Here is a 17,475-nt window from a genome sequence, read left to right on the forward strand (position 1 = left end):
CACACGCCCCAAATGGCTGATAAAGCCAAACTGGATAGTTAGCAGGAAATGGTCATCAGCCCAGGGGTTTGCAGCTCATGAGCAATGGAAAAATAAAAGCAAGCCAAAGCTTCAGCCAGATAGAGGGATTAACTTAACCCAGAGGAAGAACTTTCTGGTCACAATTGTTGTAAGCTCCTGGAATACTGCTGGCTTTTCAGAGACAGAATATGGGGTGTCTTTGAGTTAAAAAAATTACTCGGATCCCACTGGTTTCTAGAGAATCTTCTCTAGCTCCTGCCCTGGAGTCCCCTAACCTGAGAAGAAGTGTAGAAACGGGGGAAGATAACCAGAAGAAGTGCCACCAGAGTCAAAACGTAAGTTTGTTTTTTATTTTTGGCGACCGATTATTGACCACTTGAGTGGCAGGACTGGGCAAAGGTTTTTGCCCATTTCATCATCTCATTTAACTCTCGCAACACCTTCATAAGGTTGGAACTCTCATTATTCCCTTTCAGACTGTAAACTGAGGCCCAGAGACGTTAACTGTATGTCCTAGTGTCACACAGCTTGTTAGTGGTGGGACCCAGGCCATTGTCCTTTCCCGAACACCTTGCGTGGTTACTGAGATCTCAGCAGGTGAGGAAACCCCATGGCAAGAGTTTATTATCCTAGAGTGCAGAGGTTCCTGGGCCAAGTATGGAGAGAGCACTGAGGGGCCAGACAACATTTTACAAAAGCACTTTTAATGCAGTTAAAACCAGCATCACACGTCCTTGCCCGAGCCCCTGGCTCTGGTGCCTCCCTGGAGCAGAAGGGAGCCTCCAGGCCACGGCTGGTGAGCTAGGCGCCCTCCCATCTCTGCCCACGGAGCCAGCCACCTCCTCATTTCTTCTTGGTCTTCACCAGTCCTTTCTGCACGAGGCTGCGGTACAGTTCCTGGATGTAGGTGTAGACACACTTGGAGTCGGGCACGGCCAACCGCACCATGTCATCCACGTCCAACAGCTGAGCACAGTCAGCCAGTTTCCTAAGGAATGGGGTGGGATGAGGAGCAGAAGGTCAAAGGTGAAGGAAATGGGAGCCAAGGGGACGGGTTCGGGTAGCCCAGCAAGGATGAAGCCCATAGGATGGGCTAGGATGTCGGAGCTGGGAAATCAGCTAAGCCAACCATCCCATTATACAGATGAGATAACTGAAGCCCCAACATAGTTAAGACAAACCCAGGCCAGGTACTGTGGCCTCCTTTAGCTGTGATATAGGTAAGTCAGAGGGTGTAGACAGGTAACCCCAAAGCCAACATCAGTGAATTCTTCAATAATGAGTTTTAGGCCAGGTGCAGTGGCTCACATCTGTAATCTCAGCACATAGGGAGGCCAAGGTGGGAGGATCCCCTGAGCTCAGTAATTTGAGACCAGCCTGGGCAACCTAGTGAGAACTTTTCGGAGAATGGGAGCTTCTCAAATAAAAAAAAAAAAATTAAAGTAAAGATGCAAACCCAGCTGGGACTGATTCCAAAGCCACATTTTCATTGCACTTCTTGTCCTCACATGTGAGCAGGACCCTCTGGTCTCTAGTTCTGCATTAACCCACCACTTTCACATGCATGTGTATCTGTCCTCTGGAACCGGGGAGCTTCTGTTAGGCCAGGCCTCTCAAAAAGAACTTAAAAGGGCCAGACGTGGTGGCTCATGCCTGTAATCCCAGCACTTTGGGAGACCGAGGCAGGTGGATCACCTGAGGTCAGGAGTTTGAAACCAGCCTGGCCAACATGGTGATACCCTGTCTCTACTAAAAATTCAAAAATTGGCTGGGCATGGTGGCAGGCACCTGTCATCCCAGCTACTCAGGAGACTGAATCAGGAGAATCACCCAAACCCAGGAGGCAGAGGTTGCACTGAACTGAGATCACATCACTGCACTCCAACCTGGGCGACAGAGTGAGACTCTTTCTCAAAAACAAACTAACAGGCAAAAAGATAAAGGACAGAAACCAAATCCTAGCCAAAGTCCTGTCTTGCAGCTGCCGTATCTCCAGGAGCGTCATTCATTCAGTCTCTGTGTATTTATCGGGAGCCTGTTATGTGCCAGGCCCTCTTCTAGGCTCTGAGAATTCACCAGTGAATAAAACCAAAACTTCCCCACTCTCATGGCATGGACATTCTTGTGGCAGGAGACAGTGATCAGCACACACAGTAGATGGTACATCAGATGGCAAGAGGTGCTAAGGAGGAAAATAAGGCAGGAAGGGAGACAGGACGTGTTCTTATGTTGGAGGAGATCTGGCATTTTTATTTATTTTGTATATATGTATTTATTTATTTTTGAGATGGAGTCTCACTCTGTCGCCCAGGCTGGAGTGCAGTGATGTGATCTCAGCTCACTGCAACCTCCGCTTCCCGAGTTCAAGCGATTCTCCTGCCTCAGCCTCCCAAGTCGCTGGGATTACAGGCATGTACCACCACTCCTGGCTAATTTTTGTACTTTTAGTAGAGATGGGGTTTCACCATGTTGGCCAGGCTGATCTTGAACTCCTGACCTCAAGTGATCCACCCACCTCAGCCTCCCAAAGTGCTGGGATTACAGGTGTGAGCCACCACGCTCAGCTGTGGTATTTTTTATAGGGTGTTCAGGGTGGGCCTCCTAAAGAGAGTAAGTCATATGCACATCTGGGGAAAGGAAAGAGTTTGTTCAAAGGACCTGAGGCAAGAGCTTGGTGTTTCAGTAGCTGCTGGCACTTGGCAACAAGTCCTCTTTTTCTAACTTTGCAGCTGCCCTTTGGGGCTCTGTGACACCACAGGCTTTGCTGAGGCCAATAAGCTGAGCTAATCAGTGTTGGGGCCTCATGTCAACCTCCTGCTTTATCAGATGCTTCCCCTTGGACGTTCTCATAGACTCCTTCCCTCCATCCTCAGCCAGCAGAAGAGGAACTGGAGACTCAGAGTGTTTTTGGTGGCTTGGCCCAGGCCAAAGCGAGTGACGCAGCTGGGCCTTAACCCGGGGGCCTGACGCCTCTGGCATCCTTACTCTGGAGCTGGGTCTCAGCAGTCCCTGCCCACCAAAGCCAGCCATAGGTGCTGGCATAGGAGAAACCAGGACCCCAGTGGAAATCCTCCTTTGGGGCTGAGACTGCCAAAAATCCATGCCAGACTGGGAGCCGTGGGAAGAAGGACACACACTGGAGGATTTTGGAGAATTGGACAAGCTCCCTGCAACCAATGCAGTGCCCCACGGTTGTGGGTTAGGGTGCTGTCCTTCTGTATGGCAGAGGCAAAACCTTCATTCCCATCGAGCCTGGGGAGTGAGTGGGGAAGGGCCCCGCCACTGAGGGCTTTGGCATTGGCCACTCCCTGCCCTCACCCCCGGACTCCATGGGAATCTGAGGAGAGTTATGGAACGAGCAGTGGGTTGTGATGGCTGTGGCAGACACTCTTTCCTCTTCACACTTAATCTTCACAACAAGCCCTGTGATATGAGGCTTCCAGAGAGGTTAGGTCAGCTGGAGAGGGTCACAGAGCTAGGGAGGAGGAGGCGGGGTTCAAACCCAGGCACCTCAGCTTCTATTCTCCTTCCTCCTTCTCCACACATCCCCACGGCCTCCTGGCCTTTCAGCTGCCTGATGCATCCTGTTGGCCTGTCATTGTCATCTGATTTCTTCTCCCACCTTCCAGTGGCTCTGCCTGGCTTGGAACCAGAGTCCAAGCAGCTGCAGGAGGACAGTGGTTCACACTCTCCAGGCCAGGAGCACTTGGTCAGGGCAGAGCTGCCTGACCTCCTGATACTCACTTAGAGCTGTAAGTCCAGACGTCCAATCTCCCTTTCATTTTTTTAAAATAGTAACTTATTTTTTTTTGAGACAAGGTCTTGCTCTGTCACCCAAAGTGGAGTGTAGTGGCTCAATGACTCACTGCAGCCTTGACCTCCTGGGGCCAAGTGATCCTCCCACCTCAGCCTCCCTAGTAGCTGGGACCACAGGTACCTACCACCATGCCCAGCTAATTTTTTGATTTTTTGTAGAGATGGGGGGGTCTCACTATGTTGCCCAGGCTGGTCTTGAACTCCTGGCCTCAAGCTATCCTCCTGGCTTGGCCTCCCAAAGTGCTGGGATTATAGGCGTGAGCCACTGCACTTGACCCAAGCAGAGATTCTTGTCTGTTTCACCCACTGGTGTATCCCCAGGGCCTGAAACAGTGCCTGGCCCTCTAAAAAAAAAGTGTCTGTTTGACCGGGTACAGTGGCTCACAACTGTAATCCCAACACTTTAGGGGTTAAGGCGAGTGGATCATGAGGTCAGGAGTTCAAGACCAGCCTGACCAACATGGTGCAACCCCATCTCTACTAAAAAAAAACAAAAATTAGCCAGACATGGGGTCATGTGCCTGTAATCCCAGCTACTCAGGAGGCTGAGTCAAGAGACTCTCTTGAACCCGGGAGGTAGGGGTTGCAGTCAGCTGAAATTGAGCCACTGCCCTCCAGCCTGGGCGGCAGAGGGAGTGTCTGTTGGATACATGAATGTGTGGCGCCAGCATCAATGTAATGGTCCCACTACTCAACCCTGTAAATCCAGTCCTCGCCTAAGCTCCCATCCGGCTCTGCCAGCCCATGGCTGTGGCTTACTCTGCTGTGGAGAAGGCCAGGGTGAAGTTGTGCCGGCGCTTCGTGGGATCCAGCTCTGCGTAGTCAAAGGCGTCAGGGAAGAACTTGTGGATGAGGGCACAGAAGGCCATGCCGCTGCTCCAGCTGGAGGAGAAGTTCTGGATGTCCACGTGCTGTGGCAGGCAGGGCACAGACGGGACCTCAGTGAGCCTCAGCCAGACGGCCTAGACTTGGCCCCCTTCCCACTCTCTCACCCTTTGGGGTTTGCACCCCTCAGACCCTCCCTGGACTCCTGCCCCACCCATGCAGCTCTGTCCCATGCCCACCTCGTATTTTCTCGTCATGGCTCGGCACCACTCCAAGAGCATGTTCTTGACACCACCGATGGCTGCCCCGGCTGCCTTAGTGTTCCGGAACAGGGCCGTGGGGCCAGACGCTGCCCTGTGTGGGGGGAGGGGTGCAAGGCCAAGCCAGAGAGCAGGAGGCCATGAAGGGCCCCACTGGGAGAATCCCAGCCCGCAGATGTCCGTCCTCCTGCCTTGGCCTGGGCTGTTCCACTGCCCCTGAGGCCACCCTCCCACCAACCCTCTGGGTTCCTATGGGAAAACCCAGCCCAGCCCCTGGCCCATGTCCTACCCGCCAAACTTGTCCACGATGGCTTTGCGGTTCTGTGCCCGCAGCCCCCGGGGCCGAGCCGGGGCTGATACCCTGCGCTCTGGTGCCTTCTTCTCCCCTGATGGAGGGGATTCAGGAGGACTCTGGGGTGCATCGCTGGGTGAAGACTCACTATATGGAGAAGTCCAGAGAAGCGTGAGAGAGGCTGGGACCAGCATTGCAGGACACAGGGAGGGGGCCGAGGTGCTAGGGGGTGGGCACTGCTGACTAAAGGGCTGTGTGCAGTTGTGGCGCACATTTATTCTCTGCCCAGCACTGGGAGGGCATTGAGAAGGAAGAATGAGTCTCGGTCTAACTTGGGGGAGCATATGCGCTGGTGAGGACATGTGGGCGGAGCTAGGACACCTCTGAGGTCTGACCTGAGTTTGGATCCTGGCTTCCCTTCTTCCTATGTAAGGTGAATGTAAAGCACCCAGCTGTGCCTGCCACATGCAGTGATGCTCAGTGACTATTCACTGGTTATCTTTCCCTACGAAAGGGACAAGGACGCAGATTTTCGCTCTGTATAATGGAAGGTTCTTCTAATGACAAGTTGTACAATGGCAAGCACAAGTCTATGATTTTATCCAGCACCTGCCATGGACCAGGCACTGGGCTAAAGAGCTTTGCACTTGTTACTCACTGAAGCCTCCCAGTAATCCTACGAGGGAGATACAATTGCTACTCCCACCTCGCAGATGAGAAGAGGTTCAGTGACATGGCCAAGGTCACACAGCTGATACCTGGCAGAACCACTGTCCAAACTCAGGCTTTCTGATCATGCTTTTATAGATGACTGGCACCATGGAAACATGATCAGTTGAAAGATAAGGAGCTCCCGTGAAGGGTTAGGGATGCTGAAGCGCAGACTTCAGCCATGGCACGGGAAGTGGACCAGGTATCCTTCCAGCTCCTTTCTCCCTCTGGGGTTTTTGTTTGTTTTTTTGAGATGGAGTCTTGCTTTGTCACCCAAGCTGGAGTGCAATGGCACGATCTCAGCTCACTGCAGCCTCCGCCTCCTGGGTTCAAGTGATTCTTCTGCCTCAGCCTCCCAAGTAGCTGGGATTATAGGCACACACCACCATGCCTGGCTAATTTTTGTATTGTTGGTAGAGACGACGGGGTTTCATCGTGTTGGCCAGGCTGGTCTCAAACTCCTGACCTCAGGTGATCCGCCCACGTCAGCCTCCCAAAGTGCTAGGATTACCGACGTGAGCCCCTGCGCCCAGCCATGCCTCTGGCTTCTTTGGTTTCCTGGGCTCTGCCTGGAATAGGAGGCTGAATGCCAGGAATCCTGGAATATCTTGAAATCAGGTGCTGGGGGAGACCCAGACTGAGGTGATGGTGAATGCTGAGGGGAGCAGGAGGTATGGGGAGTTGGAGCTGGAGCCCCAGAGTTTGACATTACCTGGCCGAAGGACTGGTCTCTCCAGAAGCCACAGAGTCTGGACCCAACCCATCTGGAGGAAAGGGAAAGGAGGGAGGGAAGCTGGGGCTATCCAGGACATGCTCCTCCCGCCCCTCCCCCAGGTGGCCCCTGCAGCATTCCGTGGGCTCTGGGCTCTCACTCACCTGTGCTGAGGGCGTGCCCCTCTGCCGTGGGGCTCTCAGGCCACTCCTCGGGGGAGCTGGGAGTCACCCCTGCCCCTTTCTCGGGCTCTGTTTCCACGTCCTGCTCCTGCTCTTCGCTGGGACTGCCTGGCTCCTGGAATGAGCACGATCTGTGTGGGCTCATGGTCACACAGCACCTGCCCTGAGTTTATGAGGACTTCAGAAAGATCTGAAAGGCAGCCTGGGATTACAGTGCTACACCCCTTGCCCCCATCTCCCACCCCGAGCTCTGGAAATCAGCGGGAGGAAGCCTGGACTTTCCCGACTGACTGAAGCAGAGGGGGCTTGCTTTCAGAGCAGGAGGCACCACAGCCTCCTTGCCCTGTTTCTGCCTCACTCACAGCCTCTTCCGCCTCCTCTTTTGCATCAGCCTCCAACTTCGCATCAGCCTCCGCCTTTGCACCAGCCTCCTCTTTTGCATCAGCCTCCGCCTTTGCATCAGCCTCCTCTTTTGCATCAGCCTCCGCCTTTGCATCAGCCTCCGCCTTTGCACCAGCCTCCTCTTTTGCATCAGCCTCCGCCTTTGCAGCAGCCTCCGCCTTTGCATCAGCCTCCTCTTTTGCATCGTGTTTGGCCTCCTCTTTCCCACTGGGCTCCTTGGGTCCAGCCTTAGCCTCATCCTCCACCACGGCCGCCTTCTGTGGTTCCGCCCTGGCCTCTTCGTCTGCAGCCTCCTCCTTAGGTTCAGTGCTGTGCTCCTCCCTCTGGCGTCTCTCCTCCTGAGAGGCTGTCTTGGCCTCCTCCTCCCCAACAATCGCCTTAGGTTCAGGCTTGTCTCTGTCGTCGGCATCGGCTTTCTCCTTAGATTCCGGCCTGGCCTCTTTCTCCTCAGCCTTCTGCTTCTCGGAGGAGGCCAGCGTGCTCTCCTCCTTTTCCTCAGCCTCCTTGGGTTCAAATCTGGTCTCTTCTTTCCTGCCAGTCATCTCCTGAGAAGTTGTGGTGGCCTCTTCCTTCTCACCATCCTCCTTTTTCAGTTCAGCCTCAGTGTCCTCTTTCCCCCCAGCCTCCCTCCGAGATTCCACCTTGACCTCATCTAATCCATTCGCTTCCCCCTGGAGTTCCGCTGATGTGCCATCCTCGGCTGGTGCCTTTTCCTGCTTTCCTGCCTCGGTGGGAGGTCCCTCATGGATGACCTTTCCAGCTGCGCCTTTCATCTCCTCTGCCGGGTCTCCGCCTCCTGACCTCTCAGGGTTGTCTGCACCTGGGGAGATGGTAGTCCCATCCTCAGAGGGCTTCCCTTCCTTCTGCTCCATCTCTGGAAAGAGAAGACAAGCAAACCCACTCATGCCCCATCTCAGGATGAGGTGAAGACCCCACCCTCAGAGAGCTCTGGCCTGGGAGTCAGTAGGTCCTTGGTTCAGTCTTGGCTCCTACTTGGACATGGGACCCAAGCAGGAAGGAGGGAGAACTGCTTCCCTAAAGCTGGGTTGGTTGGGTGACATTGACATGATATTGGATGGTGTTCACCCACACCCCTCTATAGGTTCTGGCTTCGGCTTTAAAGAACATTGAATCACATAATGCCTTTTCCATAATGTTACCTCTTTTTGATTAATCCAGTGAAGTGGTCACAATGTTATTGTATTATTCATTTATTTTTTTTTGAGACAAGGTCTTGCTCTGTTGCCCAGGCTGGAGTGCAGTGGCACAATCTCGGCTCACTGCAACCTCTGCCTCCTGGGGTCAAGTGATCCTCCAATCTCAGCCTCTCAAGTAGCTGAGACTACAGGTGCTCACCACCACACCTGGCTAATTTTTGTATTTTTTGTAGAGACGGGGTTTTGCCATGTTGCCCAGGCTGGTCTCAAACTCCTGAGCTCAAGCGATCCGCCCGCCTCAGCTTCCCAAAGTGTGCTGGGATTACAGGAATGAGCAGTGCCTGGTCACAATTTTATACTGGCATCCTAGAACACCTACGGAACAATTGTTACTTTCCCCTGAGAGTCTAGGCAAGCAGAAGTATCTAGATGGAATTGATTAACACTGGTTTCCATTGTATCTATTTTTACAGTTACTTTCTATTTCTGGCAAATGGTATTAAGTTTCTATTTCTAACAGTGATACAGTGTCTTTTAAAAATACATTTACTGAATTTAAAAATAAGTTGATTCAAAGGAAGTCATTCAGGAAACTGGAATATAGGTGGTGCAGATATAGCAAAATCATAGAGGTGGTGTATAAAAACGACTGAAATTTGGGAGCCCCTGGGCCAGCTGGCTTCTGGAGCTTTGCCAGCTCTGCCAGCCTGTGGTTCTTGGAAAAGGTGGGCCTGGGCAAGGAAGCATTTCCTTGAGTGAATAATAGAACCATACTCTCCCTGGCATCTGCTGGGCAATCTGACCCTCTGACTGCTCCCTGAAAGCATGGGAGAGATTATGACATCTTAACTTGGAGTTTCCTATTTAAGTACTGAATATACTGAAGGATCTACAAAAACAGGTGTGTGGGGGCACCAGGTTAGCGCCTTCATCCCCCTGGCGTTCTTGGGGGTGTAGTTACAAAGAAAACAGTCCCCAAATAGGGCTCAGGGCATGACTCAGACAGTAAGAAAAGTGGACACTCCTGTCACGCACTAAAAATACCCCCTGCCCTTGGCAGTACCATCTTTCTCAGTGATAGTACCGAGGGCATCTGGGTAATTGGGCAGAGGACAGGAGGCAGGAAGACAGGGGCAGGGCTCTGCTCCGACCACACACTCAGGTCTTACCCAGAGTCCCGGGGTTCCTGAATTCGATGCCCTCACCATCTCCTAAAAGTAGGCTGGGATTTGTCAAGATGCTCGCACTGTCCTCCGATTCCCTCTAGAGCCCTTTCCTGGTTCAGTGGTTCCAGCAATGCCTTAAAGTAAGAGGGAAGATGAGCCCGGGAGATGGGCACACATCAGCTGAGATGCCGGGGAGCCAGGGAGTGGGACTGGCTGTGACCTGCATCTTCCAGTCCCCACTGAGACCTGAGCAAGTCCTTTGCCCTCTCTATGTCTCAGTGTCCACTGGCAGTGATGGTGTTCGTCTGGATCAGGTTTTCCACACTGTGTTCTGTGGAAAACTAGGGTCTCCCATGACACGGAACGGGTTTCCTGTGGGGTTGGGAGGAAGAATCTTCTCTGGCTAAGGTTGCTCTTTGTTTTTGAGACGAAGTCTTGCTCTGTCACTCAGGATAGAGTGCAGTGGCACGAGCGCTGCTCACTGCGACCTCCACCTCCTGGGTCCAAGCGATTCTCCTGACCTTGTCTCAAAAAAAAAAAAAAATAATAATACAATAACATTGTGACCACTTCACTGGATTAATCAAAAAGAGGCAACATTATGGAAAAGGCATTATGTGATTCAATGTTCTTTAAAGCCGAAGCCAGAACCTATAGAGGGGTGTGGGTGAACACCATCCAATATCATGTATTCAAGCCTCCCAAGTAGCTGGGATTACAGGAGGACACCACCATATCTAGCTAATTTGTGTGTGTGTGTATGTATGTTTATATTTATATATATATACACACACACACACACACACACACACACACACACACACTTTTTTTTTTTTTTTTAGTAGAGATGGGGTTTTACCATGTTGGCCAGGCTAGTCTTGAACTCCTGACCTCAGGTGATCCGCCCACCTCAGCCTCCCAAAGTGCTGGGATTACAGGTGTGAGCCATCACATCTGGCCTTTTTTTTTTTTCCTTTTGAGACAGAGTCTCACTTTTGCCAGGCTGCAGTGCAGTGCAGTGCAGTGCAGTCTTGGCTCAATGCAACCTCCGATTCCCTGGTTCAAGCGATTCTCCTGCCTCAGCCTCCCGAACAGCTGGGATTATAGGCATGCACTACCACACCCAGCTAATTTTTGTATTTTTAGTAGAGACGAGTTTTCACCATGTTGGCCAGGATGGTCTCAATCTCCTGGCCTCATGATCTGCCCACCTCGGCCTCCCAAAGTACTGGCATTATGGGTGTCAGTCACCACGCCTGGCCAAAAAAGTCTACTCTTTACCCTCTTAGAGATATACAATTTCAGCCAGGTGCAGTGACTCACGCTTGTAATTTAGCATTTTGGGAAGCCAAGGTGGGAGGATTGCTTGAGTCCGAGAGTTCAAGACCAGCCTGGGCAACATAATGAAATTGTCTCTACAGTAAAGAAAATAAAATTAAAAAACAAAATGGATATACAACTTCAATAGCATTTAAGTAGATTTTAGATACCAGATAGTTAAGAAACCGTAACTTCGCTTAAACTTCATTTAACTCACTTTTCTCCAAACCTATTTGACCATGAGTTTTCTTTTTCTTCTTCTTCTTTTTTTTTTTTTTTTTGCTTTGTTTTTCCTGAGGAGCATCCACCACTCTCTTAAGCAGCACCGCGTTCAGCAGAAGAAAGCACGGCAAATGCTGGACTAACATGACCCCTTCCCCTCCTGCTCTCTGCTCTTATTTAGAAGGTGACATGGACCAGTGGTGAAAACCATTGATTCTGGTGTCTTCCTGTGATGGGATCCCTGCTCCCATGAGTTTCTAATTGTGTAACGTTGAGCAACCTATCTGTCCTCTCTGTGTTTTGATTTCGGCAGTTAACAATAAGTCCTATCCCACAGGGATGGTGGAGGATTAAGGAAGCCCATGCTTAGAAAATATTTGGAGCCAGGTGTGGTGGTACATGCCTGTGGTCCCAACTACTTGGGAGGCTGAGGCAGGAGGATCACTTGAAGCCAGGAGGTCAAGCCTGCAGTGCACTATAAATGTTGCCTGTGAATAGTCACTACACTCCAGCCTGGGCAACAAAGTGAGACCCCATCTCTTAAAAAAAAAACAAAAAACGAAACAGGATTCAGAGGCATGCTTTGCATGAATGAGTACTCAGCACTCATCAGCTCGCATGGTGTGGGTTGGCTATGCCCAGCCCTGTGCCAGGGCAAGATCCTGACCTAGGCTTGAGGGCATTTATCAGTGAGACAAGACAGAGAGAACTGAATGCCAGTAGGATGATAACAAGCCCTTTTTATACCTCAAAGTGTGACACTATTTGGCTAAGACGTAGCTGAGTGCTCCAGTCATCTTTTCTTTTTAAGAGACAGGGTCTCACTCTGTTGCCCAGGCTGGAGTGCAGTGGTTCAATCATAGCTCACTGTGACCTCCACCTCCTGGACCCAAGCGATCCTCCCACCTCAGCCTCCCAAGGAGCTGTGACCCTAGGTATGTGTCACCACACCTGGCTAGTTTTTTGCTTTTTATTTTTGTTTTTTATAGAGATGGGGTCTTACTATGTTTCCCAGGCTGGTCTCAAACTCTTGGCCTCAAGTGATCCTCCTGCCTCAGCCTCCTGAAGTGCTGGGTTTATAGGCAGGAGTCACCGAGGCTGGCCACTCTAACCATCTTTCCTTCTGTCTACATGCTACTTACTTAGGGTGGTGGAGGGGAAGGGTAGATGCACGCACACACACGTGCACACGCGCGCGCACACACACACACACACACACCCCTCAGCTATCCCGCATGTCCATCACCTCAGCTTTCCACCCTCCAGGCTTGTCACAAATAGGAAAGGAGTGAAGATGCTCAGAAATGCTGAGAAACCAGGACGCCACCCCCCACCCCCAGCATTCACAACCCTACAGCAGTTGACAGCTTACGCTGCAGGGCCCTGCTTTCTCTGAATCGTTTCTAGCTCTGACCCTCCAGAATTGGTCATTGGCCCCATTAGGGAGCCAGTAGGAATCTGAGGCTCAGGGAGTTGACATCTCTTGACAAAAGTCACAGGACAAATAGCCTAGTCCTATCTAGAATCCAAGAGTCCCGACTCCACTCCACAACTCACACCAAATACATGCTCCCACTAGCTCCTCGGCCCAGTGTCCCTCCAAAGGTCCCGGCCCAGAGTGCAGGCACCCCACGAGTTGAAAAGGGCAGTCAGATTCAGCTGAGGAGTTCCTCTCTCTTTCTTCCGGGTGCACAGTAGGTCCTTCCTGAACGTTTCTCCACCCCCACCTTCCTTTCTTACTCTCTACTTTCCTTCCTCCTTCCTTCCCCAGGAAGCCTGCAGACTATCCCTGTTAATGTGTCCAAAGCAGCACTGCAGATAACTCCCCTCCCTCTCTCTTCCTGTTTCTTTTTTTTGAGACAGAGTTTCACTCTTGTTGCCCAGGCTAGAGTGCAATGGCACAATCTCAGCTCACCGCAACCTCCACCTCCCAGGTTCAAGCAATTCTCCTGCCTCAGCCTCCCTAGTAGCTGGGATTACAGGCATGTGCCACCATGCCCAACTAATTTTGTATTTTTAGTAGAGACGGGGTTTCACCATGTTGGCCAGGCTGGTCTCGAACTCCTGACCTCAGATGATCCTCCTGCCTCGGCCTCCCAAAGTGCTGGGATTACAGGCATGAGCCACTGCGCCTGGCCTTTTCCTGTTTCTTCTGGTAGACCAGGATGAAAGGGACAGGGGAGCCCAAGTTCCAAACCCCTAGAAGTATAAATGCTGGATGTTCTGTGATTCATCCGCCACCCACTGCAGCCTCATCTGTCATTCGTTTGTCCTAAGGCTTCCACTTTCCCCACCCAGCCAGAGGCCCTCCCTTGGAGAGGCTGATCTCAGGAGTGTCCAATCTTTTAGCTTCCCTAGGCCATTCTGGCAGAAGTAGAATTGTCTTGGGCCACATGTAAAATATATGAACACTAACAATAGCTGATGAGCTAAAACAAAAATTGCAAAAAGAAAAAATCTCATAATGTTTTAAGAAAGTTTATGAATTCATGTTGGGCCACATTCAAAGCCACCCTGGGCCACAGGCGGCCCGTGGGCTGGACAGGCTTGGTTTAGACAGTCTGCCCCAACCCAGCTTGACTCTCGAGACTCCCAAGGTCCCCTCCCCTGCTCTAAGGCCTCCTCGTGGATGGCCACCTGCAGGCTGCTCTGTAGGTGATCTCTAGGTTGCCCAGCTCCCCAAGGTTGAGAACCCTGGCATCTAACGAGAGTAGACATCGCGGTGGAGAGAATTAGAAAGGAGCCTGGATTTCTCCTCCTGGGAGGCTCTGGCCCTTGGAAAGTGGGAGGGAGAATTGGCAGATGGAGAGGGACCCTTAGAAAGGGGCCCAGGGCTTCTCCTACCTGTGGGGCTTCTGCCTGTGGCTCGGGAGCTGTCTCTTTCCTCCAGCTGAGCAGCCTCACTCCAGGCTGCCTTTAAGCCCCAGTGGCCTCTAGCCCCCAGCTCTTTGGTCCCGCCTCCCCCCTTCCTCTCCCTCTTCCACCCCACCCCACCCCCACTTCAAGAGGCTTGGGCTGCCTGAAGAGCATTGTTTACTGCCCTGTTGGTACAACACTTTCCCCTAGACTGGGAGGCTCGGATTTCCCGTGGAAGATCTGACAGGTGGCACCTTTCAATCACGGCATGTCCTTCCTGCCCTGAGCCTGGCAGCATCCGTCCCGTGGTCACCTTTCTTCCCAATGGACTCTCCTAACCCTAGAGACCTTAACAGCCATCTTCAGGACCCACGTGGAGCATGGCCCTGGCCTCTGCTGCTCATCCAGAGCCCAGGCGAGGCCTCCTGGGTTCCTTCACGCCCACACCGCCAGGTTCCTTACATAGTCCCTTTCCCTCGTCCTGAGACAAAAGCAGCTGCTTAAGACTGGGCTAAGGAGGGGCCGAGTGGGGCAGCTGCCGACACAGGGGTTGTGTCTCAGGGCTCACAGCGGACCAAGAGATTTGGAGGGGGAGGGGCAGAGAGGGCAAAAGTGATGGGGCAAGCTGACGGGTCACTAAACAGAGTCTGGAAAATACAAAACTCCTGAGTTCTATTATGAGCTGAAGTGGCAGGTACACAGTAGGCCGGAACACATTTTTATACTGAACTGACATTTTGCAAAGAAAAAACAAAACAAGCTCGGGTGCGGTGGCTCATGCCTATAATCCTAGCACTTTGGGAGTCCGAGGTGGGTGGATGACTTGAGGCCAGGAGTTCGAGACCAGCCTGGCCAACATAGTGAAACCCCGTCTCTACTAAAAATACAAAAATTAGCTGGGAGTGGTGGCACACACCTGTAATCCCAGCTACTCGGGAGGCTGAGGCAGAAGAATCACTAGCCCAGATGGAGGAGCTTACAGTGAGCCAAGATTGTGCCAGTGTACTCCAGCCAGGGCAACAGAGCAAGACTCCTTCTCAATAAACAAAACAAATCAAAACAAAAAACCAGGTCCTCACTTTCTCTGTGTGTTTTATGATCTAAGAAAGCTTTTGGAGATTGGGTACAGGGGATACTTTTACTACTACGAAGCTCGGGACCCCCCCAATCCTCCTCCCCCACTCCCCACCACTAGGCCACACTGGCCTCCTTTCTATTCCTTAAATAAATCTATCCCTTTTCAGACTCAGGACTAGTTTTTCCTTCTACTCTTTGCAAGACTGGCTCCCTCTCATTCTTCTGGACTCAGCTCAAATTTCATTCCCTTGAGAGGTCTCCCATGACCTTCAATTCCTCTTCATCATTTCAGCTGTTTTTATTGTTCTCATCATACTAAATCTAAAATTACTTTATTCTTTTCCTTATAATCTGTCTGGCTTATATTAGGTGCTTGATCAATATATATTGAATGAACTAATTAATTAGCAGACATATGTGACAGGATGGCCGGGCTCGGTGGCTCACACCTGTAATCCCAGCACTTTGGGAGGCCGAGAAGGGTGGATCACAAGGTCAGGAGTTCAAGACCAGCCTGGTCAAGATAGTGAAACCCTATCTCTACTAAAAATACAAAAATTAGCTGGGCATGGTGGTGGGTGCCTGTAATCCCAGCTACTCAGGAGGCTGAGGCAGAGAATCTCTTGAACTCAGGAGGCGGAGGTTGCAGTGAGCCGAGATCAAGCCACTGCACTCCAGCCTGGGCAACAGAGCAAGACTTCGTCTCAAAAAGAAAAGAAAAGGAGTGTGTGATAGGAACTTTGAGGCCTTGCGTGGGATGATCTGAAAGAGAGATCTTTTTGTGCATCCAGGTTTGGGTACTAGTGATCGAACAGTCCAATATTAATGGTTGTCTGCTGCCTCTAGTAATACTGAAAACCCGGCTGCGATTATAGGCGTGAGCCACCACACCTGGCCTATTTTACTCTTTTCAATATCTAATGACAGCAGGGCAAGAGAAATGAATTTAAACAAAAAAAAGCCCAGCAAGCCAGAGAGAGATGTGGAAGAACTCACCAATCTTGGGCAGGTGCACTCTGGATGGGTGCTGTTTTGAGAATAAAGTGAAGGGGAAGCATGAGGAGACAAACTCAGTGACCCTGGTGCACGACAGTGGTGGCTTGGACTGGTGTCAGCCGTGGAAGTGAGAGTGCAGACAGTGAAACAGGGAAACTGCAGGCAGTGATAAAGCCAGGGCCAGCTTTTTCTTCACGTGAATAGAATGACGTAAGCCATTCCATCACAAGGGAGGTCACAGGAAGCCTCTGTTTTTGTATTCTCTGCACCTCTCATGAGTGGTCAGGGCCAACTTGAAGTGACTCTAGGTGAAAACTCTGCATCTCTTCTTCTGGGGCTGGGTCCCATCTGAGAGGACAATACTGACCCAAGGTGAATAGAAAATATACAACTCACCTTTGTGAAGTTGGGAAGAGGTAGCATGCAGGGTAGAAGGAGGAGCCAGAGTTGCAGCATGGTGCTGAGACATCAGCAGTTTTGGATGACATATCTGGAGGTCTAAGGATATCTTCAAAGTCTAAGGCTAAGCTGTCTTCTACAAGAAGCAAGTCAGGCCAGGTGCACTGGCTTATGCCTGTGATCCCAGCACTTTGGGAGGCTGAGGTGGACAGATCACCTGAGGTTGGGAGTTTGAGACCAGCCTGACCAACATGGAGAAACCCTGTCTCTACTAAAAATTGAAGATTAGCCAGGTGTGGTGGCACATCCTGTAATCCCAGCTACTTGGGAGGCTGAGGCAGAAGATCGCTTGAACCTGGGAGGCAGAGGTTGCGGTGAGCTGAGATCGCACCACTGCTCTCCAGCCTGGGCAATAAGAGCAAAACTCCATCTCAAGAAAAAATAAAATAAAAAGCAGCAACTCAACTGGGACCATGAGAGATTCCTACCTGTAGGTCCCCACATAGAGGAAAGACACAGTAAATAACTATAAAAATAACAATAGTGTTATAATCAGTAAGACAATGGTTGTCCAGAGGCTGAACGGTTGGGGAAGTGGGGAGTTGCTATATAATGGGTATAAAATTTCAGTTACACAAGATGAATGAATTCTAGAGATCTGTGTACAATATGTACATGTAGTTAAAAATACTGTATAATGCACTTAAACATTTGTTGGCCGTGCACTGTGGCTCATGCCTGTAACCCCAGAACTTTGGGAGGCGGAGGCAGGTAGATCATAAGGTCAGGAGGTTGAGACCATCCTGGCTAACATGGTGAAACCCCATCTCTACTAAAAATACAAAAATTAGCTGGGCATGGTGGTGTGTGCCTGTAGTCCCAGCTAGTCAGGAGGCTGAGGAAAGAGAATCTCTTGAATCCGGGTGACAGAGTTTGCAATGAGCCGAGATTGTGCCACTGCACTCCAGCCTGGAGAGAGGGTGAGACTCTGTCTCAAAATAAAAGTGTTAAGCAGGGCCCAGTGTGGTGATGCCTGTAATACCAGTGCTTTGAGAGACCAA

The 17,475-nt window shown here is 51.1% G+C and overlaps 1 protein-coding gene across 1 annotated transcript; it reads right to left on the reverse strand.

Moving 5' to 3' along the window:
• Nucleotides 1-352: 352 nt before the first annotated feature.
• On the reverse strand, nucleotides 353-14,037 carry SMTNL1 (smoothelin like 1). Its single transcript, XM_064364877.1, has 8 exons — nucleotides 13,931-14,037; nucleotides 7,182-8,095; nucleotides 6,802-6,934; nucleotides 6,638-6,689; nucleotides 5,212-5,361; nucleotides 4,902-5,016; nucleotides 4,597-4,748; nucleotides 353-1,009 (listed from the first exon to the last, which is right to left on the reverse strand). The coding sequence occupies exons 2-8, from the start codon at nucleotides 8,091-8,093 to the stop codon at nucleotides 865-867; spliced, it is 1,659 nt and encodes a 552-aa protein (XP_064220947.1). The 5' UTR covers nucleotides 8,094-8,095; nucleotides 13,931-14,037; the 3' UTR covers nucleotides 353-864.
• Nucleotides 14,038-17,475: the final 3,438 nt, after the last annotated feature.

Source organism: Aotus nancymaae, unplaced genomic scaffold (assembly GCF_030222135.1).
Source record: "Aotus nancymaae isolate 86718 unplaced genomic scaffold, 86718_ANA_hifiasm-v0.15.2.pri h1tg000059l, whole genome shotgun sequence".
Taxonomy (NCBI): Eukaryota; Metazoa; Chordata; class Mammalia; order Primates; family Aotidae; genus Aotus; species Aotus nancymaae.